This window comes from Bos taurus, chromosome 1, assembly GCF_002263795.3.
Source record: "Bos taurus isolate L1 Dominette 01449 registration number 42190680 breed Hereford chromosome 1, ARS-UCD2.0, whole genome shotgun sequence".
NCBI lineage: Eukaryota > Metazoa > Chordata > Mammalia > Artiodactyla > Bovidae > Bos > Bos taurus.
The window spans coordinates 125,042,625-125,067,985 of record NC_037328.1 but is presented as its reverse complement, the minus strand read 5'-3'; the positions used below and the strand labels follow the sequence as shown (position 1 = coordinate 125,067,985).

Genomic DNA, 25,361 nt, shown 5'->3' with positions numbered 1-25,361 from the left:
CCATGTTACCTCTGTAACTCCATGTTAAACCTTTCAAAAACTGGACTCATTTTGGAATTCTTTTGCATCTGACATAGACTGAGCAATTGCTTGATTCATATGAATAACTGCATGCAGTGGAGAATTCTCAGTAAGGAAGACAGACTATGAGCATTTCCTTTTCACAGACTAAGTAGGGTCCCCCAACATTAGCACATAAGCAACAAATGTATGTTAAAATATACTCTGGTTATTTATTAAAAACATCGTTTCTACTTAAAGTTGTCTAATAAGGTAAGTGTATCAGTAGATGCTCCTTGTTCCACCAGCAAGGGACTTGTTGGGGATTTACCCTGGGTACTGAGCTGCCCATGGCCAGCCTGGAATGCCCAGAGGAACAAATGCTAATTGTGATTCAATAAGTCACATGCTTTAGAAGTTAGTCTATAAAATACTTGAACCATTCAAAGTCAATTCAACATTTCATGTGAGAACTCAAAATCCAACCAAGAGGAAAAACCAAGAAGGCTCCATATTTTTCTCCATCTCTTGCCTTAATTTTTTAAAAGCAAACACTGTAATTGGCTGTTGATAAAAATCAATATGTCAGTAACACCATAACAGAATTTCTGAACAGGTGCTCGTTGGCCGTCCTGTTATAAAACAAATTGCTATAATGACAGAGATAATTATCAGCACCTTTGTGGGGGATGGGACTCAAACCTGTTTGAAGAAGTAGTGCTGCTTAGAAATGCAGATAAAAACCAGATAAGAGAGTGAGAAGGGAAATAAGTTAAATTCTGGTACTAAGAAAATTAAAACAGACAAGGCTGTTTAAATCCTATGCTGCTAACAAGGTCACTTTAAAAAATTATTTATTTCAAGATAGATTATTTTCCACTGTTCACGGGAATAGAAAGAATCTCACAGAAGAGATCACTCAAGAAAGTCAAAGATCTAGAAGTTGCTCCTGCTTACTTCAGAAACATTATTTAATTTTCTTTCTTGTGCTTCGCTTCACTTCCCTAAGCATGATTTAGGTTAGTATTATAATCAGTTTGACTTTCCAGAGCCCTTCCATGTGCTAGGAGGAAGTTAATCTAGAAATTTGCTAGTTGGGAGATAGTGTGAAAAAAATACTAAAGATTACTCCTCTTGAATGAGGAAAAATGGCAGGTCATGTATCTCCCTCCCGCCCCAGATCTCTCAAAATGGAGAGGGGAAAAAAAGTGTATTTTAAAAGAAAATTAAATCTGTATGGAATAAAAGTGATAAAATGCACTTCCATAATTTCAAGGAAGTACTCAGCTCTGACAAAAGGAGCTAGAATAAGTCATGCGAGATCCTGATTCTTAGCATGCACTTGTGTTATTAAACACAAATTCACTTTATTACAAAGACTGAGCCACACTCAAGGCAGCAGAAAGGTCACCTCACTTGTTTTCTAACCCAGAGTCCTGAGAGCAAAAGAAATTTTCTCTTCCAAAATAACTGAAGCGGTTAACACATTTGCAATAATAAAACCATTTTTAGAAGGTGAATAACTTCACGATTTTTCTTTTTTCAATCTAAGATTCTCTAACTAGACAGATGGAGTCAAGATCTTTTGAGAGCGACTGTGTGTCAGTGCATTTATAAACAGCCAAGGGGCCAGTGTTTTATGTTGGCAGCTAAAAGTCAGATTCTAGATCAAGGTTTGCAAGTGCAAATGTCTTCGTTCTCCTTCATTTTCCCTTTGGCTTAAGGGAGATTTAAACTTCGTACCCAGCTGGTAACATATACAACAACCACAATATATATATATGCAGTGACACTTAAAACACACGTGTGAAAACTTGAATCAAGTATCATTAAAGGTAGAGTCAGCTGAATTTTATTGTTATCTTTTTCCCTAATATAACTGTGGTTTGCAAAACAGTTATAATAAGAAGCACTCTTTCTCAACTTCTAGAAGAAACATACAGACAACCGAGCTTACAATAAGAGCATATCAAGACATTAACCACTTAGTAAATGAAATTGCCCCATGAGTATGGTGTTTAAGGGGGCATATGTATGTGTGTGAATGCACTCTCTATGATGGCTTATATATGACACAATTATTTACACTGGGAAGCAAAAATATGTGACCAGATAGAAAGGGTCCTTACCTTTTCAAGTATAGCATTGCCTTGGTGAGGATTGATGTTGTGTTGGCTTATTTCTCTCTTGTATTTATATTCATAAACTTGATCAGTGATATTAATCAGAAGAGTTGATGGGCTGAAGACCAGTTTTCCACAATCATATACAGTTCCACTTTCAATATCAGTTGGTGCTGTAGCATATCGTAAAATTAATCCCATTACGAGGCCTAAAATAAAGAATAAATAACTGTACTGGAGAACATAATCTAAAATGTTTATTACTCCATGTTTTCAAATATACGATTTGGAAGGATCATTACCTGGCTTAGAAAATTGTTTACCCTTCCATTGGCACCAATCCACTAGATTTTTGTTGTTCAGTCACTAAGTCATGTCTGACTCTTTGTGAGTCGATAAGATTGTATTCTTACAGTATTTGCAGTGGACACTTAGTACCTCTCCTTTTTTCCCTTCCTAATGGACCCACAGATTTTGGAGAGAAGAGCTACCCACCTCTTTTTTTCCATCCAATTGCTTCAAGAAAACCTTGGCTCTGTGACAGATACTGAGTAATCTCATCAGTCAGGAGATGGAATTCCCCTGGAGAAAGTTTCTGGTCCACAGATGAGCACATATCTGAGAGAGCCCCATCAGCCTAGTAGGCAGCACTTATGTACTACGGTTAGGGGACAAGTCTTCTTATTCTCTCTCGCCCTCAGGACATGATCAAGGCAATACATTTCTCCACATTTTGCTGGCAGGTATCCTGTCACCTTAAGGGGATACAGTCCATGGACAGAGTCAGAACACTCAGGATGGTGGGACTGAGATATAGACAGAATCTAGGTCCTGAATAACTTCACTGAGCCCTGGATCAACCTACCCGGAGCCTAATCTGAGTGTGTGTTCAGGCGCTCAGTCATGTCCAACTCTTTGCGACCCCATGGACTGTAGCTCACCACGCTCCTCTGTTCATGGGATTTTCCAGGCAAGGGTACCAGAGTTGGTTGCCATTTCCTACTCCAGGGGATCTTTCCCACCCAGGGATTGAACCCATGTCTCCTGCATTGGCTGGAGAATTCCTTACCCTTTTGCCACTTGGGAAGCCCTACCCTAACTCTAGACTTCTTATTATGTGACATAACACATTTCCTAATTTTTTTCAAACTATTTAAAGTCAAGTTTATCCTTACCTGCAGCCAAACACATTTTAATGACACAATATTCCTTTAGCAAAGTGTCGGACTCAAGTGACAATCTTTGGCTTTTAAGTTTATAAACTGTTTGGATGCTCACGGTAATCTGATAAATGTGAATTCTCTTAATATTATGGATTTATTAACAAAAAAAGCAAAGAAACTTTAGAAGTGTACACATTCCTCAGTTTAAAATTAGAACTGATGTATTTGTTTTAGGATAAATCCACAGTTTACTCTTTAAAAAAAATCAAATGCTGGGGGTTTTGCCATTCTTCTCTGAATCAAGTCATCTAATTGCCTTTCATTTATTTAATAATACATTAAATAAATGAATGTGGATATTTGGGTGCATATTTTGTGCCAGACATTTATAGATTTAAAATAAAGATACAGTTCCCAGTCCTACAGGAGCTGAAGTTTGTGAAATGAAGATCCATAAGCAAACAATTATAATACAACATGACATGCGCTATGACAGCTGGTAAGGATTCTGTGCTATATGAGTACAGAGAGGAGACACTCCAAAGCCCTTTGAATGCTGCAAAGCTTTAGATGAATCTTAAAAGGTCACATAAGATTTGTCCAGATGAGCTGAATCAGGGAATGAGTTGGGATCCAGGCTGCACATGTTGGTAGCAGCACGTGAGTAACAGCAGAGACAACTAAATGTTCCCCAGGATTTTGATTCACCAGCGCGTGGAATAGTTGTCAGGGAGTGGCTGCTCACCCAGAGACTGTGTTTCTGGCTGTCTCGAGTTTGGATGGGTTCTCACCGATGGATTATAAGAAAAAGTGATGTGTGCCACAGAAGTGTTGAAGAAGTAGGTGTGCTTTCTCCCTTCTCTTTCGCCATCTATCAGATGGACATGGAGGGGGGAAAACAATACTGTAGGTAGACAGAGTCACGACACTGAAGAAGCCTGAGTCCCTGAGACACCAGGTGGGGGAAAGCCATCCACAAACCAGGAAAACCTGCACTGGACCATTATGTGAGTGAAAGGTGAACTTCTCTTGTGCACTCACTGAAATGTGAGTGCTTCTGTGTTAACGATCACTAGGACAACCTAACATTATACCATATAAATACAAAGGAACTTGAGAAATCTGATGGATTTAGGAAATCAGCAGTGGATTGTAAGAAGAGAGTAAGTGGAAGAGAGGGAGAGAGAGAGAAAGAGAGAGAAACTAGACTACAGGGGCCAGGTTATAAAGAGGCTCCTCTGTCCTGCTAAGGAGTTCTTACTTCTAACCCAGTGGTAATATGAAAGTGTTGTAAAATTTTAGGCAGGACAGTAAAATCACATTTTCATGTAAGAGCCATCACTCTGGTGATAAAGCAGAAAACTTGAGTGAGAGGTGAGAATGAAAGCAGATTTCTGTCAAGAATATTTTTATCTTACTTATTCCTGCTTCGCTATTTGGTCCACTCCCCCATAATAGTGAGAAATATTTAATGCTAACTTTTGTCAGAAAGAAAAAAATAAGTGATGGGTTTGTAACCACCATGAGCACTTGACCTATCACAGAGCAGTGAGCAGCCCTCCACGTGCAGCGTCAAATGACTGTAATAAAACTAGTCGGGAAAGAGGAGGGAAGACACACCATATACGCTGCGCATGGCTTAGGATGCCTGTGTGAGAACATCACTTTTCCAACACTCTAGTGAAATCTCAGGGAGAATTTATTCTCTAAGTGTCACTTGGCAAGTACCATGATACTATGACCTCTTAAGCTTTCTGCTTAGTGGAAAATATAGAAGAGAAACAAGGTACTATGTGCACCTGAATAGAGAGAAACTATATTGTTGATAAGGGCTGAAATTCCCAAAGGGTGAGTCGTTTTATTTTTGCAATGTGCTTTCGGTACAATAACAGGGAGTAAACATGAAGTGTCCATCATTCTTTCCTAAGCAGGGAAAATGAGAATTTGTCATAAAAACAAGTGAATCAAAACCTAAATGGCCGTGCCTGGCCCTCTGTGCCATCCCTGGGTCCAGCCTTTGAGAAGAGGCAACTGGAGGCACTTAAGAAATCAGCCAATGACTGATCTCATCAGGGGCACTAAGCAGGCCTCTGAAGGCCCCAGGCTCAAAGACTGTTTAACAGCCTTGTCAAACCTTTTTTAAAGCTGGACTGCAGCTTAAACCTTTTCCTCCCCAGCCTCCTGTCCTTCCCTCTCTCCACAGGAGTTGGTTGGGGCTGCACCAAGGCCTGACAGCTGGCCCAGCATCCTCAGTCTCCCTCCCCATTTTTCCTCAAAAGAATTTCCCCTAATAAATTTTTTGCACAACTAATCTCTTTCCAGTATCTGCTTCTTGGAAGACTCAAATTAACACACTAGACAAAAGACCCTGGCCCTCCTTCTCCCCTACCCCAAGGGTTGAGAGGAGTCATCTTAGCCTAGGATAAGGATCAGTGGAGGAGCTGCAGCTTCCCTATGAACTTGGTTAACAAACACATCCACCCATCTGTGTGCAGTAGCAGCAACTAGAAAATCCTTAATGTTGGAGGCCAGACTACTTACTCACAGAGCTTCACAATTTTAGCTCTAGCTAAATCACTCACAGCTTTAGCTGTATCTTGACACAAATGTGGAGTCTTGAGTGAACACGCTCCTACCCAGTATTAGAGTAGGTGACAGATAAAGAAGGACTGCTAAGAAGAAAATGCTAATGAAAAGGGATCGTTTTTACACCCCCACAAAGATACAGGATAAAGAAAGTATCAGCCACTTGTATGCAGAAGAAGGAAAGAGGAGACTATCTACCATGATTTATAGACACAAACTAGCAGTCTCTTTGGTAAGTCATGAAGCTGACCCCACCTGCCCAGGGAGAAAAGAAGGCAGCCTCTCCCAGCAAAACAATATCACCAACACATGTGCACACAGCCCTGGTCCCAGGTTTATCCTCCAAGTATGACACTTTGCTGAGCTCTGTTACCTGGCCGGCTGGTGGCATTACCTTCTTCAAGCAGAAACTCTAGTCCAAATGTGTCCCCTGGGTCTACAAGTCTGAGCTTCTGGGTAACTAGAGTGACAGCGGTGGGAAGCTGTTCTCAAGTGAGCCCTGGTGTTGCTCCAGCAGCATACAACCCCCAAGTCAGAGCTGGACAAACAGTCCTCATCCCTAAAGTACTCACAGTCCAACAAAGAACATCCCAAGTCCCAGCAGGGAGACCTGGGCTCTGATGCGGCCTGTACTAAGTTCCCTAATCTTTAAATACTTACAGTTTGAACCACACCCTTTTGGGTCCAATGTTATATAAAGACATAAATTGTTCAGCATTGCTATGCAGACTTCGGCTTTGTCACCACTAGACAAGGAGATGGTTTAGGGCAGAAGCTGTGCTATTTCTCATCTCTATTTTTCCCTCTTGAAATGCCAAACACTTTAGGCAGTTACAGCCCAACTTCCTCCAAGTTCACAAACTCCCTTGGATTCAAGACGAAAAGGGAGATTTCAAGAAGAAAACTCCTCTGAGTTTATGTAGTCAGTCGGGACCAGCATTTTAAAATGTCACATGTGAGGAGCATCACACCAAATGCTGTGATGTTCCCATCCTTACAGAGCTTGCTTGCAGTATAATTCTCATAGCAGATGCCTGACATACAGTGGACATGGTGATGTTTGTGGGAGAAAAGAGGGAAGGACAAAAAAGAGCCTCATGAGCACTCAAAATGAGAAGCATTTAGAAACGTGAGCCTCATCTCTCCAAACTGACTCTCCACTCTTCATATTGAAAATATGAAAAAAAAAACAAACACGCTCCCTTCTTTCCTCCTTCTGCTTTCATGCTATAGACATGACAGGAATTGTTCTAGGACTTGTAGGAGTTATAAAAATGAACAAAATATGGCTCTGATCATACAATATTAAAATACTTTAATCTACCTTCTGCCCAGTCCTGTGATCCTAATTTCTGGTAAGAAGAAGGTACAACAGGTGTTTCCTAAGTGTCTTCTTATATTAAGCCTGCGTTTCATAACCAGTTCCCCTGCATCTTACTGACAGTCATTCTACATGATGATGAAATGTCCTCCTAAAAGGGTGTTTTCTAAGAGAAATATGGATGGGGATTTACTTTGACATATAATGGTTATATTTATATATAATAAAATGGATTACAGAATGGTTTTGAAAACATCACATGTTGAAACCTCTTTGGCTACGTTCAGACCAACAGTTGTGTTCACACACTGTCACACACACTGCCACCCGCATGGCACACACAGAAAGCTCCCTTCAGATTCTTATTCTGTAGGGGTGGTACTTCTCTGGAGTAACATAAAGCAACAAGCCCAACTATACACATACATCTGATAATCAGATGACTACACAGGTATATTTCAATGCCACAAGATATTGGAGAGAATTTAGGAGCCTAGACCATTCAGGTATGACCTAAATCAAATCCCTTATGATTATACAGTGGAAGTGAGAAATAGATTTAAGGGACTAGATCTGATAGATAGAGTACCTGATGAACTATGGACTGAGGTGCATGACATTGTACAGGAGATAGGGATCAAGATCATCCCCATGGAAAAGAAATGCAAAAAAGCAAAATGGCTGTCTGAGGAGGCCTTACAAATAGCTGTGGAAAGAAGAGAAGTGAAAAGCGGAACACATGTATACCTGTGGTGGATTCATTTTGATATTTGGCAAAACTAATACAATTATGTAAAGTTTAAAAATAAAATAAAATTATAAGCAGCAAGGGAAAAACAACAAATAACACACAAGGGAATTCCCATAAGGATAACAGCTGATCTTTCAATAGAAACTCTTCAAGCCAGGAGGGAATGGCAAGACATACTTAAAATGATGAAAGAAAATAACCTACAGCCCAGATTATTGTACCCAGCAAGGATCTCATTCAAGTATGAAGGAGAAATCAAAAGCTTTTCAGACAAGCAAAAGCTGAGAGAATTCTGCACCACCAAACCAGCTCTCCAACAAATACTAAAGGATATTCTCTAGACAGGAAACACAAAAATGGTGTATAAACTCGAACCCAAAACAATAAAGTAAATGGCAACGGGATCATACTTATTAGTAATTACCTTAAACATAAATGGGTTGAATGCCCCAACCAAAAGACAAAGACTGGCTGAATGGATACAAAAACAAGACCCCTACATATGTTGTCTACAAGAGACCCACCTCAAAACAGGGGACACATACAGACTGAAAGTGAAGGGCTGGAAAAAGATTTTCCATGCAAATTGGGACCAAAAGAAAGCAGGAGTAGCAATACTCATATCAGATAAAATAGACTTTAAAACAAAGGCTGTGAAAAGAGACAAAGAAGGTCACTACATAATGATCAAAGGATCAATCCAAGAAGAAGATATAACAATTATAAATATATATCCACCCAACATGGGAGCACCGCAGTATGTAAGACAAATCCTAACAAGTATGAAAGGAGAAATTAACAATAACACAATAATAGTGGGAAACTTTAATACCCCACTCACACTTATGGATAGATCAACCAAACAGAAAATTAACAAGGAAAAAAAAAAAAAAACATGTATCTATAAAGCTCACTAAAGCAAAGCACAGTAAAATGAGCTATGGCAATAAAAGGCGTTAAATTTATCAAATAAAAAAATAAATAAATAAAAAAAATAAAGTGTTGAGGTATAATCCTCCTCTTTCTTATATCTAAAATTCAGAAAAAAATAGATATGCAACACAAGCAACAAAGGTTAACTGTATAGCACGGGAAACTATAGTCAATATTTTGTAATAACCTATAATGGAAAATAATCTGAAAAATAATATAAACAATGTATATGTATAACTGAATTACCTTGCTGTGCACCTGAAACACTGTAAGTCAACTATACTTCAATAAAATATATATATGAAGAAAAAATAAATAAATAAAATAAAAATAAAATAAAATTTAAAAAAAAAAAAGCAAAGGAGAAAGGAAAGATATAAGCATCTGAATGCAGAGTTCCAAAGAATAGCAAGAAGAGATAAGAAAGCCTTCCTCAGTGATCAATGCAAAGAAATAGAGGAAAACAACAGAATGGGAAAGACTAGAGATCTCTTCAAGAAAATTAGAGATACCAAGGGAACATTTCATGCAAAGATGGGCTCAATAAAGGACAGAAATGGCAGGGACCTAACAGAAGCAGAAGATATTAAGAAGAGATGGCAAGAATACACAGAAGAACTATACAAAAAAGATCTTTATGACCCAGATAATCATGATGGTGTGATCACTCACCTGGAGCCAGACATCCTGGAATGTGAAGTCAAGTGGGTCTTAGAAAGCATCACTACGAACAAAGCTAGTGGAGGTGATGGAATTCCAGTTGAGCTATTTCAAATCCTGAAAGATGATGCTGTGAAAGTGTTACATTCAATATGCCAGCAAATTTGGAATACTCAGCAGTGGCCACAGGACTGGAAAAGGGCAGTTTTCATTCCAATCCCAAAGAAAGGCAATGCCAAAGAATGCTCAAACTACCTCACAATTGCACTCATCTCACATGCTAGTAAAGTAATGCTCAAAATTCTCCAAGCCAGGCTTCAGCAATATGTGAACCGTGAAATTCCAGATGTTCAAGCTGGTTTTAGAAAAGGCAGAGGAACCAGAGATCAAATTGCCAACATCTGCTGGATCATGGAAAAAGCAAGCGAGTTCCAGAAAAACATCTATTTCTGCTTTATTGACTATGCCAAAGCCTATGACTGTGTGGATCACAATAAACTGTGGAAAATTCTGAAAGAGATGGGAATATGACCATCTGACATGCCTCTTGAGAAATTTGTATGCAGGTCAGGAAGCAACAGTTAGAACTGGACATGGAACAACAGACTGGTTCCAAATAGGAAAAGGAGTTCGTCAAGGCTGTATATTGTCACCCTGCTTATTTAACTTCTATGCAGAGTACATCATGAGAAACGCTGAGCTGGAAGAAGCACAAGCTGGAATCAAGATTGCCGGGAGAAATATCAATAACCTCAGATATGCAGATGACACCACCTTTATGGCAGAAAGTGAAGAGGAACTAAAAAGCCTCTTGATGAAGGTGAATGAGGAGAATGAAAAAATTGGCTTAAAACTCAACATTCAGAAAACTAAGATCATGGCATCTGGTCCCATCACTTCATGGCAAATAGATGGGGAAATAGTGGAAACAGTGTCAGACTTTTTTTGAGGCTCCAAAATCACTGCATATGGTGACTGCAGCCATGAAATTAAAAGACGCTTACTCCTTGGAAAAAAAGTTATGACCAACCTAGATAGCATATTCAAAAGCAGAGACATTACTTTGCCAACAAAGGTCCATCTAGTCAAGGCTATGGTTTTTCCAGTGGTCATGTATGTATGTGAGAGTTGGACTGTGAAGAAAGCTGAGTGCCGAAGAATGGATGCTTTTGAACTGTGGTGTTGGAGAAGACTCTTGAGAGTCCCTTGGACTGCAAGGAGATCCAACCAGTCCATTCTGAAGGAGATCAGCCCTGGGATTTCTTTGGAAGGAATGATGCTAAAGCTGAAACTCCAGTACTTTGGCCACCTCATGCGAAGAGCTGACTCATTGGAAAAGACTCTGATGCTGGGAGGGATTGGGGGCAGGAGGAGAAGGGGACAACAGAGGATGAGATGGCTGGATGGCATCACTGACTCGATGGACGTGAGTCTGAGTGAACTCTGGGAGTTGGTGATGGACAGGGAGGCCTGGAGTGCTGTGATTCATGGGGTTGCAAAGAGTCGGACACGACTGAGCAACTGAACTGAACTGAACTGAAAGAAAATGCAATTAATACATGAAGTCTGAAGAAGAATCAAGTTTTATATTTCTTTCACTCTATGCACTGAGTGGCTTCTAAGAATAATCTAGATAAATGAATTATTGTCCCTTACAAAAAAAGATGAATCCTTAAGGTGTATAATATAATATTTCAACTTGATAAGGGTATCAGATATTGTTGACTGACAACTCATGTCCATCTCCCCTTTATCCCAATAAAACCCTGATTTGTTCAGCTAATCCCATGGCTCCTCTGTCCATGGGATTCTCCAGGCAAGAATACTGGAGTGGGTAGCCATTTCCTTCTCTAGGGGAGCTTCCTGACCCAGGGATTGAACCTGGAGATCGCCTGCATTGCCTGCAGCAGGATACTTGTCCATCTGAGCCACTGGTACTAGAAGGCATGTGACTCTATTTCAGTCAGTAAGATGTGAAGGGAAGCTTGCTAGGAGGCTCCCTAGAAAAGCTTTGTCATCCTAAGAGAGAGGCAGAAGAGAGATGAGTTGTCTTCTGCCTCAGACTATTATTGGGCCTGGTTAGGACAGTAGAAACTGCCATGTCCACTTCACTCTCAGTCTGACATGGAAGTCAGCACCAGGAATAGCAGAGTAAAGGAAAGAGCCGGGGTCCTTGAACACAATAGCAGGCTGCTGAGTCAACCAGCCCTGAAGATTACTCTCCTCTAGGCTTCAGCTATGTGAGATAATAAATGACCACACTGCTTAAGAGTGTTTGAGTCAGGATTTCTGTGACTATACAGCTGAATACATGCTAACAGACATAATTTTTAAGTGAATATAAAAGTCCCCAGGAACCCTAACTCTGCCCCATGAAAGCATTAAGGAAGGCCTTACAGAAAAGGTTCTTAAGGATGCATAGGGTTTGCCAGGTAGAGAAGAGGGTGTGGAGTTTTTTAGGGAGAAGCCCATGGAAATCAATGAGCAGGGTCCTAATCAGGACCCTGGAGCAATTGGGGTGGCCCACTCAGGCACGTGAGGCCAAGGGCCCCAGCACAACTGAGAAACAGAGGCTGTTCAAGAAGGAGAAATGGTTCCCGAGAAGATCCTGAGGAAAGGCAGGGTAACCCGCTTTGGGGGAGGCAGATTTGCTCTGTTTTGGAGCAGAGGAAAGAGCATTTGGAGACAATTATCAGAAGAGAGAAAAGAGAAATGAGATACAGTGGGCAACTGCAGAGAAAGTTACCATCAGAATCAGTGTATATTTATGTGAAAAAGAATTTAGCAAAGGAATTTGAGTAGAGGAATTTCAAGATGACAGGAATAAAATAAAGCCCAAGGAAGAAAGAGTGTTCTTTACCAATCTTAAGACTTTTTACAGCAGGAGACTCTTTAAGGCAGGGAATGTAAGATGTTATTTTAGTCACTCAGATTAAAACAAATATGTATGAACTAGGGATCCAAATGTGGAGATTCACAAATATTAGACATTACCTGGCATCTCCACAATTTTTAACTGTTTATTTGGTATTTGTCCACCTCTACCATCTTATCAAAGTCTTTGTCAGAACACTGACTTAGAGAGATGATGTGGGTTTGAGTTTCAAATGCTAAATGCATTCCCTAACATTTTACTCTAGCAGTTTAATTTTACACTAAGATTAGTCAGGGATAGGACCAAAAGTAAAAATACACAGTGCATTCTGTTATTTAGGGCTTTTGTTCTCTCTCTGCCCTCCCACCAACCTCCTAAATTCAAAGGACTAAAAGAAAGTGTGGGTGCTGCTAAAAGGGACATAATTTATTGCTTGGTGCTGGCTCATTATCAACTTGTTGAGAAAAAGCATCCCATAGGATTTCAGAACAAGTCTGTCTGGGGCATCTGCCAGCAACAGTATCCCATGATATCCCAAGGTGGGAAAGTGGTCTCTGTGAAGCTGTTCCACCTTGGGATGCCTCATCCATTCAAAGTTCTGTCTCCTCACAGGTTAGAGTCATATGGGAAATGACAGAACTCCAACCATGAGATCTTCTACCATGGTAGGCTGTTCAAAGCACACTTCCTTCCTTGGTGTATATCAAACACACTCATGCACACAACATACACAAACACATACATGCAAGCACACAAACACACAACACACACATTTCATAGTACTCTGGATTCCTAACACAGCACTATAGGTAACTTTTCTCTAGAAACTATCTCAGACACCAGCTTATACAGAGCTAACATGCTTCCATGAAATCAGCTTTGCAAGTTTACAGAAGAAATACGAAAATAGAGATATCAAACTAGATACACACTGACTAAAATAAATTAATTTCTTACTTTATAATGTTTACACAAAAACAGTCTCTTTTTTTTTTTCTCAGACCACAGGTGGAAATTTCATGAAGTATTATAGATAGTGAAAGAGGAACAGACTCTCCAATACATGGAGATTGTCTCCCAAACTCCCCTTTTTGTCACAATAGGGTAATGAAGTGAGAAAGAAAAAAATATAAAAGAAAACAAAAGAAACAAAAGTAGGAGTGACATGAAGTGGTTGTACTTTGGCACATCAGAACCCTCTAGAAGGTCTGTTGAAAAACTGCTTTGCTGGATTCTGCCCCAAATTTTTGACCTAATAAGTCTGGGCTGGGGCCCACATATGAGCATTTCAAGTGAGTTTTCAGATAATGCTGATGCTGCTGGTCCTGGGACCCTACTGTGACAAGTACTATCCTGGAAGACAACAGTTTCTACCAGTCTGATTGACATCACAGTCATAGAACTCTATCAATATCCATGTCACCTCAGGTTCATGCACATAGGTTTCATCAAGCTTGGAGAGTCCAGACGTATAATCAATTTTATCTTCAATCTCTTCCAAAAATTTAACTCAATTAACCTAACATATTATGAAAGCCTACTTTGCCCACTCCACATAAATAAGGCATTTGCAGGATCTTCCCCACCCATTCCAACAACCATAGGCATTTAAAACCAGAATGACTGTGGACTTGCAACACCACCCACCCTGATGCTGGAGCAAGTGTTTCTTGGTCAGCCTTATCACTCTCCCTGGGACATTGCAACCTAGCTACTTGGCATAACACACTTTCACAATGTTGCTCCCACTGTCTTTCCCATGCTAGTGGTAAAGAACCCAACTCCCAATGCAGGAGAAGTAAGAGACATGGGTTAAATCCCCAGGCTGATCCCCTGAAGGAGGGCACGGCAACCCACTCCAGTATTCTTGCCTGGAGAATCCCACAGACAGAGGAGCCTGGTGGGCTACAGTTCATAGGGTGACAAAGAGTTGGACATGACTGAAATGATTTATCATCTGTTTTCCATCCTGGGCTTTTTGCTATGGACAGTATACTGTTTCTGAGGCCTCAAGGTAAAAAAGAAAACTTAATACCTTCCTTCCCCTACTTCTCCCCACTCCTGACTTCATGGGAGAGCTAAATATCAGCAGAAGACTTCGATGAGTAGTCAACTGTGGCCAGAATTTGAGAGCACTAGCTTCCAAAAATGGTGTTCATGCCAATTATTGTGGGAAACCTTGGCCATAGTTGTAAATTTTTTGAGTTTCTGTTTCCTAACATACAAACTGAAGGTCTTCAGGCCTATTTTGGCATGGATACAGTGATGACTAGCAATGAGGTTTAGTATAAAGTTAGATCTCTCATTCTCTGTCTTACTTCTATAAACTTTCTAAGGAACTATCACCTGGCACAGAGTAGACATTTAACTGAATAACAGCAACCTTCCTAGAACTAAATGTGTGATTCAGGAAAAAGAACATGGGTTTTATGGTTTGAAGTTCAGCCCTGGTGGTTACCAGCAAGTCACAGCATGTCTCTGAATGTTTGTTTCAGCATCTGTAACTTAAAAAAATGATAATATCTTTCCCTGTAACACACACACACACCCATGTTTGTGATACCCTGTGGCCTCATGGAGCCAAACTACCAAGGCTTGAGTCCCAGCTGTGGCATCTAGTAGATGTGTGACATTAGGCAAGTTATTTAATTTGGGGTGCCTCAGTTTCCCCATCTATAAAATGGTGATTGTGAGGGTTAAATGAGTTAATATATATATAAGTACTTATGAGAGCATAGTTCCCACAGCAAATGCCATTTGTGGTAGCTATTATTGTCATTTGTTTTATTGTTTTTTATTATATGTTATTTATTGAAAAAGCAAGAGAGTTCCAGAAAAACATCTATTTCTGCTTTATTGACTATGCCAAAGCCTTTGACTGTGTGGATCACAATAAATTGTGGAAAATTCTGAAAGAGATGGGAATACCAGACCACCTGACCTGCCTCTTCAGAAACCTGTATGCAGGTCAGGAAGCAACAGTTAGAACTGGACATGGAACAACAGACTGGTTCCAAATAGGAAACAGAGTACGCCAAGGCTGTATATTGTCACCCTGCTTATTGAACTTATATGCAGAGTACATCATGAGAAATGCTGGGCTGAAAGAAGCACAAGCTGGAATCAAGATTGCCGGGAGAAACATCAATAACCTCAGATATGCAGATGACACCACCCTTATGGCAGAAAGTGAAGAGGAACTAAAGCGCCTCTTGATGAAGTAAGTGAAAGCAAAGAGTGAAAAAAGTTGGCTTAAAGCTCAACATTCAGAAAACTAAGATCATGGCATCTGGTACCATCACTTCTTGGCAAATAGATGGGGAAACAGTAGAAACAGTGGCTGACTTTATTTTTCTGGGCTCGAAAACCACTGCAGATGGTGATTGTAGCCATGAAATTAAGACGCTTACTCCTTGGAAGGAAAGTTATGATCAACCTAGACACCATATTAAAAAGCAGAGACATTACTTTATCAACAAAGGTCTATCTAGTCAAGGCTATGATTTTTCCTGTGGTCATGTATGGATGTGAGAGTTGGACTGTGAAGAAAGCTGAGCGCTGAAGAATTGATGCTCCTTGGACTGCAACTAGTTCATCCTAAAGGAGATCAGTCCTGAGTGTTCATTGGAAGGACTGATGCTGAAGCTGAAACTCCAATACTTTGGCCATCTGATGTGAAGAGCTGACTCATTTGAAAAGATCCTCATGCTGGGAAAGATTGAGGGCAGGAGAAGGGGACGACAGAGGATGAGATAGTTGGATGGCATCACCGACTCAATGGACATGGGTTTGGGTAGACTCTGGGAGTTGGTGATGGACAGGGAGGCCTGGTGTGCTGTGGTTCATGGGGTCGCAAAGAGTCGGACACAACTGAGTGACTGAACTGACTGATTTTATAATAAACCCTAACAAATGTTTGTTCTTCATGTCCCCACTTGCTGACCATATAATTTTAATTCAGACTACATATAATATCTCCATAAACAGTTCAAATCATAAATTCATTTTCTTGATGTGCTCGCCCATTAGTCTTTAGAACCTGAGACAAGATTCTTTGAGGCAACACAGTTTGCTCTCAGAGCTTTCTCTGTAGCTCCCTGCTGATTCAGGAGCACAGCAGAATACATAGGAGGTTAATTTCTTAAAATCAACTTTCAGAAACCTACACAGAGCAATTTGCCTTCAATTTTTTCCACTTTTTCAAACTTTCTCTGGCTAACACTTTACAGCATGGAAAACCTTGCCCTGATCTCTGGCGTCCTTAAAACCAACCTTTTTTTTTTTTTTTTAAACGAAAGGGGAAAGCAAGTTTCCTTCCTTAGGCTCTTAACCGTAATTTCCTTTCCTGCAGACCCTTTCAGATTAAACCAGAGCCACTCTGACTTTCATAGGATATGCATCCACAGACCCTCAAATCCACAGCCAGCCCTCACTGTTCTGACAGGATAACTTTCTCTCTTTAACTTTCTAACAGGAATTCAACAGGATTTACTGAGCATGCAATACAAAATCAGAGAGGGATTGGAAGAACTAAGAATGACAATATAACACTAACTAAAATTCTGCCTGGGAGAAGGACCTGGATGTCACTATAGGCTGGTTCTGGGAGGAAAGGTCTTGATTTGGGTTGGAGTAACTGAGATGCCTGATGGAAAAAGTCAGCCTTGACCTGAATTTTGAAGGACTTTTGCAGCTGGAAGGAAGGTTAGTGATCATCTATTTCACTTCCTCCTCATTTTATAGGTGGGAAAAGTAAGGCTAGAAATTAAGTCACTTGCCCAAAGTAATGCATTTAGCTACTGAAAAAAAAGAAAGAAAGAAAGAAGGAAAATCATAAGGATTTAAAACTCAAATCCACAAGAGAGCATCCAACGCTTTCTCCATAAAGCAGGCCACATTTGAATAAGGAAAAAGCCTCAGACGGGGCTTCCAGGCAGGGAGAAGGGTATAAAGTGGCAGTCAACGTCTCCTATGGGCCTGGAGGTCATGGAGGCAGGGCTGGACCGCAGCAGAGTGAAATGGATCAGTAGGGGACAGCCACACCATGTCCAACAGCCCGGCCTTGTCCTGAGGAGCCTCCAAGCAGTGCCAGGGTAAAATGAATGCCTTGTGATTGTTAAAGAAAGATAGGGTTAGTGATTGACTGTGAACTATATTTTCTTTAAATCTTGAAAAACAGGATGTTGAGTGAACTCAATGGGACCTATTAAACTGGTAAATATCTTTTTAGAGGAACATAGGTCAGTAGTTTAATATGTTGCTGTTGTTTAGTCACTCGGTCATGTCCAACTCTTTGCAACCCCATGAATTTTAGCCTGCCAGGCTCCCCTGTCCATGGGATTCTCCAGGCAAGGATACTGGAGTGGGCTGCCATTTCCCTCTCCAGGGGATCTTCCCAACTCAGGGATAGGCCCTGTGTCTCTTGTTTCACAGGTGGGTTCTTTACCACTGAACCACCTGAGAAGCCCAATAGTTTAACATACTTTAATGAATTCAAAATCTAAATTTTGTAGCTTAATTTTTCCCTTCAGCCCGCTAAACAAGATTTCCATGTGCATTTAGAAACTGTTTCTTATATTGTAAGGCCATGAAATCAAAGGCAGAATTCTAAGAGGTTTAAACTATTTTGTTCCTAAGTTCAGATCCCACCCCTCAAATGCATGGCATTAGGAATGTCCTACAAAGTAAGGGAGCTGCCAGTGATGTATAATGGAATTGTTAATGCTATCAGAGAACAAGAAGCAATTTTTCTTTTATGAACAATGAGAAGGGGATACAGGGCCCTAAGTGAGCAGCGCTAAGTGCACCATCTGCTGCCAATCAATATTTGACCATTAGTAGTCTTCTAAGCTTTTAGTCCAATTTAAATGAATATCATCACGGTTTATACGTTAAATCAGTTATGGATTTTAATCCTTCAATTTTGAAATAATGAGAATTGTAGAATGTCATGAGACACAATTACCAACCACTGTTATCAGTGAAGCAAAAATATTGTTAAAATGTTACCATTAATTTTTAAAAGCATCCTAGGACCCTTGAACTGGAGAAGGCAATGGCACCCCACTCCAGTACTCTTGCCTGGAAAATCCCATGGTCAGAGGAGCCTGGTGGGCTGCAGTCCACGGAGTCGCTAAGAGTCAGACACGACTGAGCGACTTCACTTTCACTTTTCACTTTCATACATTGGAGAAGGAAATGGCAACCCACTCCAGTGTTCTTGCCTGGAGAATCCCAGGGACAGCAGAGCCTGGTGGGCTGCCATCTATGGGGTCACACAGAGTTGGACACGACTGAAGCGACTTAGCAGCAGCAGCAGCAGCAGCAGCAGCAGGACCCTTGAACAATTAGAACTGGACATGGAACAACAGACTGGTTCCAAATAGGAAAAAGAGTACTGCTGGGAGCAGGAGCTCCGCCCCGGCAAAGGTCATGAGGAAGGAGGCTCGGCACACGCAAAGGCGAGATCGAGCCTCAGGAGTCCCCCTGGAAATTCTCGAGCATCTACCCCCAAAACCAGAGTCTGCCTACTTTCTGCTTTGTGCTCTCACCTACACCTCTGACTTTACGGGGGGCTGTCCCCCACTACCTCTCTCTGACAAAAAGAGTTAACTTACAGTTCCAGTTAATAAAGTTCCTGGGTATGATAGTGTTTCAACCTACAAACTCCTTTGGAAGTCCTCTAGCCTGCCTGAATAGTTTTTCCGGCCACAGGTGATTGCTCAGAGCCTCCCAACTGTGAGAGGCATGAGATGTTCTAAACTGTCTAAATACAGATTCCTTTGAGCAGTTAAAAGATTGATTAGAAATTGTATTGGTGAAGAGTTTTTCACTTCTTGGGCCAATGTTTACTGCTAAGTCTCCATATCCCTTACCTGCTGTGTCCCTGGCAGTGTATTGATTAATATGATTGGTGTAAGTAGTAGCTTTAATGTTTGTAACCTTGGACCCTTGAGTTAATTCTTTTTCTTGTTATAGCCCACCACACCTTTGCTCTGTAGGAATGCAACTTTATCTAGTGCTTTTGGAGGGTGGTGCTTGACTAATCACCTTTAGAGAGAAATAAGTTTTCTGAAGAAAGGGTCTTAAAATGTTAATAGGCCTCCAGGCCAGAAGATGATGCAAATCACCTAATCTTTTGCATATGATAAGTTTGCAGGAAGAAAGCCTGGCTTACTGCATGACTCTACCCCGTCCCCCATTATCCTCTGTGCATAACTTAAGGTATAAAAACTACTTTGAAAAATAAAGTGCGGGCCTTGTTCACCGAAGCTTGGTCTCCCCATGTCGTTCTTTCTCTCACCTTCTGGCTGAATTATTCAGCCTCTTTTCTCCACTGAATTTCCTCACTGAGCTATCCTTATTTAACCACTCTTTATATCTTTAATTAACATTTAAGTAAGCTGTTGTTTCCTGATCGCCGAAGCCGTCTCCCCTTCGAAACCCTTGGATCCACTGGGGCTGGACCCCGGCAGAGTACGTCAAGGCTGTATATTGTCACCCTGCTTATTTAACTATATGCAAAGTACATCATGAGAAACACGGAGCTGGATGAAGCACAAGCTGGGATCAAGATTGCCGGGAGAAATATCAATAACCTCAGATATGCAGATGACACCACCCTCTTGGCAGAAAGTGAAGAACTAAACAGCTTCTTGATGAAAGTGAAAGAGGAAAGTGAAAAAGTTGGCTTAAAGCTCAACATTCAGAAAACTGAGATCATGGCATCCGGTCCCATCACTTCTTGGCAAATAGATGGGGAAACAGTGGCTGACTTTATTTTTCTGGACTCCAAAATCACTGTGGATGGTGACTGCAGCCATGAAGTTAAAAGATGCATGCTCCTTGGGAGGAAACTTATGACCAGTCTAGACAGCATATTAAAAGGCAGAGACATTACTTTGCCAACAAAGGTCCATCTAGTCAAGGCTATGCTTTTTCCAGTAGTCATGTATGGATGTGAGAGTTGGACTATAAAGAAAGCTGAGTGCCAAAGAATTGATGCCTTTGAACTGTGGTGTTGGAGAAGACTTTTGAGAGTCCCTTGGACTGCAAGGAGATCCAACCAGTCCATCCTAAAGGAAATCAGTCCTGAATATTCATTGAAAGGACTGATGCTGAAGTTGAAACTCCAACACTGGCCACCTGATGCAAAGACCTGACTCATTTCCTGATGCCCAGGAAGGCTGAGGGCAGGAGGAGAAGGGGAAGACAGAGGATGAGATGGCTGGATGGTATCACCGACTCAATGGACTTGACTTTTAGCAAACTCCAGGAGATAATGAAGGATAAGCAAGCCTAGCTTGCTACAGTCCATAGGGTTACAGAGAATCAGACACAACTGAGCGACTGAACAACAATATACAGATAAAATGAACCAACATCTATTGTGTTTTCTAAAAGATAACAGATACATATCAGTGGGATGCCTGCAGAAAGGTAACATGCTGGCTGGGCTAAAGTATTAGAGGAAATCCAGTGCCTTAGAAAATATTTATGATTCTTGACACAGAGGAAAATGGCACATTATACAGATAGTTGATGAGAGTAAGAGCACTACTCTGTCCAGTAGGGGAACTACTGGTCAAATTCATTGATAAGCATCAGATACAGGACCAAGCAATCTTAGATGTTTCATTACAAGTATATCTGTCGGAAAGATGGAGATGACTAAAGTACAGTTTACTATCAAGTATTCATCTAAGACAAAAAAACCTTTAGAAGTTCAATGTGGGGACTTCCCTTGTGGTCCAGTAGTTAAGAGTCTGCCTGCCAATGCAAGGGACACAGATTCGATCCCTGGTCCAGGCAGATCCCACATGCTGTGGGACAACTAACCCTGTGTCCCACAACCACTGAAACTCATACATTCTAGAGTCTGGGCTCTGCAACAAGAGAAGCCACCACAATGAGAAGCCCTCATACTAGAGTGGCCCTGCTTGCTACAACTAGAGAAAGCCTGCATACAACAAGAGCCTCAAGACTCAGAATAGCCAAAAAAAAAGTTCAAAGTTGATTTCAACCACAGTTTTGTTTCTTTTCTACCACATTGATTATCACCATGCCTCTGACAGGACTCTAGCAAGAACCCTGGTCTCCATACTTTGACGATGAGGGCTTACATGGTCTTACTCTGAAATTTCATTCTCTTGGACTTCCTGGAAAATAGAATCTCTCTGACTAATGTTGAAAGTGTAAACAATGTGAGGATGCATCTGGATCTCACAGATACATCCTCTCTCTAGGACAATCATTGAAAGAATTTATGTTAAAGCATCTTCAGCATCTCTTAAAAGAGATAGAGGCCTATCAGCTCAGTTACGTGAATATGTAACCAAGCCATAGGTCGGTTACAGCTACAGGTGTATTGGCTACTTTCATGACTTTCACATCTCTAAGTCTTAATTTCCTCATCCATGAGATGAAGATACTGAACTTATAATTTCTGACTTCTTCCCAATAAATGAATTTCAAATTCATTTGTAGCTACTGGGAGATTCATTCACTTGGTACCTCCTTTCCCCTTACCATTTAAAAAAGTTTATCAGAATGTTCCATCTTGTTTCTTTGTTGTAGATTCAAATGATTTTATTACATCGTTGAGAGAAACTGCCTATGAATTATTTTACCTATAACATTTATATCATCCCTGAAAAAGAACACAGATATTACCAGTGCTATCCATATGGACTATTCTCATGGATTATCAGTTAAGGCTTTTTTGAGTACTCAAAAGCACAAGGGTGCTATTATGAGGGGCTATTCAGTTTGGGGGAAGTTCACTTCTTTGAGATTTAGCTTCTTCCTCTGTATAATGAGGTGGCTAGAGAAAATAACCTCTAAGATCTCCTTAAATTCCAACAATTATAATTCTATGTCAACAACAAAAACATTAAGCAACACTAAAAGTCTTTTCATTGATGTATACAGTTCAAGATAACTCAAGGATACTAAAATTTCTAGTAATGGGATAGTTACACATATATGTGCATGTCTCCATAATTTTTATATCCTTATACATTGCACTGTTTCAGAACTTGCTTTCAATAACTTTTGTATAAAAAATTTATGAAAGAGGGACAGAAATCAGATAGCTCAACTTAATCTCACACAACCTTAAGCTTAAACTGCCTTAGGAATAGCAATTAAGAGAAATGCTATCTCAACTAATGTTCAATGTGATAATTATTTTTCTTTTTATTAAACTACATCTCATTTGAAATATTGGTAGTTTCAGATGTACAGCAAAGTGACTTGTATATATACTCTTTTTTTTCGATTCTTTCCCAGGATAGCATATTAAAAGATATTGAGCATAGCTCCCTGTGCTATGCAGTAAATGTGCTAATATTTTATGAGTTTAACCATAACTTAAAAGTACTTCATGGAGCTGTTTAAGTACTAAAGTTAACCTGGGAATTTTCATGTTCCAAAGTAAAAGTTACATTTACGTGTTGTGAGTACAAAGTATGTTGAATTTTAATAGGTCACCAAAATTTAATCAAAACTTTTACAAAACAGTATCTCCATCATAGATAAACTTTAATTGGTAAATGAGTCATGGCCAATCAAATTCAGGGCTGTGAAGAAATCCTTCCCTCTAATAAAGGTTTGTTATTTTAAAACCTGGGCTGTTTTTCTAAACTATAAATCGCCCTATAATTTAATGCTAGGTATTACACTGTTTCTAACTTCTCAGATTACATCCCACATCCTCATTGATTATTTATTAGACAAGTCAGGAGAAAGCCTGGTCCAGTGATGATGGAGGAGGGCAGTGACTGGCACCCAGAGCTTTACATCGAGTGGTATCACTTTCTTTGACTATTTCTCTTAAACCTGAGTGTGAGTTTTTTCTCCTCAAATGAGAGTTTGTGTGTGCTTTAAGACCCTCGATGGAAAGAACCTAACTGTTCTCTGAATGGAGCAGCACATCAGTCTCCTGAAAGAAATTACTCTGCTTAGCCTAAAACTACTTAGCTCAAATATCTCACAGTTGGATCCAATTAAGGCATAGGGTTTCTCATGGTCTCAAATCATGACTGTATATTGTTATTATCAGGACGTCACGTTGTTAGCATATAAGATGTGCACTGATCCTATTCCCTGAAACTCAGGAGTGTAAAAGGCTTCAGAACTTCCAAAATAAGGGAAGTGAAATATAAAAGTATATTCTTTTATGAATTATAACAATACCTCAGCCATTTCCATTGTGTTCAAATTTCCTATCCATTATCAGGCAGAGATAAGAGTGGTACAGAAAACTATTTCATAAACCAAATCAGTTTTAAAACTACCAGTGTCTTACCCATTACTTTAAAAGATGAGAATACAGACTAGATAATCTCTGTCATGTTTTAATAAACTTTCTGAAAGGAATGATATGGTAAATTGCACAGAAAGAGCAATACCTCGGGAGTTTAAAGGTTAAATGTTTTTCCACATCTTGTCCGTACCTCCAAAAAAAAAAAGAAGATACTTAGCAAATAATACTAATAATTGTTAATTAGAAAGTATGAAATCAGGCTAAGAAATGAAGAGCACTGCATAAAGAAACTCTTGGTATTTTAAGAAAATAAAACACTCATATAATTTAAGTAGATTTGAACAAAATTGCTTCAATAGGAGGGGAGGAATACATACATTTCTGCAAGTTTTCTTCTTGAAACTCTGTGCTTTCTCCGAGTTTTTCTCAATACATGTTTAAGTGATGTTATTTCTAGAACTTTATAATGCTCATCAGCCCCTCCAGAGAGAGCGGACTGCAGAGCCATCACTTCCCAATATCTATCATTACAAAAACAAACAACTAGCCCGGTTTGACTTCCCACATGACAATGGACCCGCATCTGTCAACAGACTCGCATTATGTGCCTCTTGAGAACATGACTGTGGCATTTACTTTTGTGACAAGGCAAATTTCAGCAGCTCATCTGGAAAGAGATGAGCATTCATTATGCTGCAGCACCTTTCATCAAGCTAATGACATTTCAATCAGCACATTTTCTCCAGTTTTGGTACTTTGCCATCTGAGCACGTCTCTAATTACGCCCAAGCAACAAGTTTCACATCAATCCTACAATTTCTGCACTCACCGTACACCATCGCTCCCCCGGTTTCATGCAAGAAGCGAAATCGATGATTTTTAAATAACCAGATTGTCAAAATGGTAAGGATGAGCAAAAAATTAAAGACAAGCAGCTCCACCGCTCCCTGATGTTGAAACTGATACTCATCCTTCTCTGACATGAATCTTTGCTTTCTCTCCATTCTCCAGTCTTCTCAGGATTCCTTAGATAAAAACCTGGACAAGGACTATTTTATCAAGATTTGCCTAAGACGGTCTGGCTGCCTGAGGATTTCAGGATAAACACTGCCACTTAAGTTGCTACTTCATGAGCATTCTGCCTTGGCTTAGTATTCAGATGGCTTCTAGTTACAACTTCCTGTTTCTCTCTTAAAGCAGCCCCGTCTCTTTTCAAACTCCAGAGAGTGGTTTCATCATCGACTCTTACTGTCTTTAAATGATTCATTCCAAGAAATTAACTTTCATATTGGACAAACCTGCTAGCAGTTGTTCTGAAATATCAAATCATGATCTTATCATTTAGAACAAGTCTTCTTAAGCTGCATAACTGGTGAATTGTAGATTAATAATAGAACAGATCATCTTACATCAGCAACATTTTCTAAGTTCAAAAAGCCAATTCCTGAATCATAACCTCATTCATATGCAAGATTTTTCCTTTCCAACCAAAGCCTAGCAATGTGATGGGGACTGATTGAAAATGATTTCATAAGGATTTTTTTTTTTAATTGAGAAGAAAATAATTTGTATATGACACACTCTCTCTCTCTGTTTGGTTTTACATAACTGGTAGTCACCACAACAGTATTTAAACCTGAATCAGTTGTTTTTCTTTTAACAAGAATAAATGAAAACACAAGA

General features: G+C 40.0%; 1 protein-coding gene across 2 annotated transcripts in view; it reads right to left on the bottom strand.

The window, feature by feature from the left end:
- Window positions 1–24,828, bottom strand: part of SLC9A9 (solute carrier family 9 member A9) — a 663,428-nt gene extending 638,600 nt beyond the window's left edge. Inside the window, exons 1-2 of one of the 2 annotated variants that reach the window (XM_059885432.1) lie at window positions 24,508–24,828; window positions 2,130–2,332 (exon numbers count right to left, since the gene is read on the bottom strand). In XM_059885432.1, coding sequence (XP_059741415.1) covers window positions 2,130–2,332; window positions 24,508–24,682 — 378 coding nt within the window. In that variant the 5' untranslated portion in view covers window positions 24,683–24,828. 2 annotated transcript variants of the gene reach the window in all.
- Window positions 24,829–25,361: the final 533 nt, after the last annotated feature.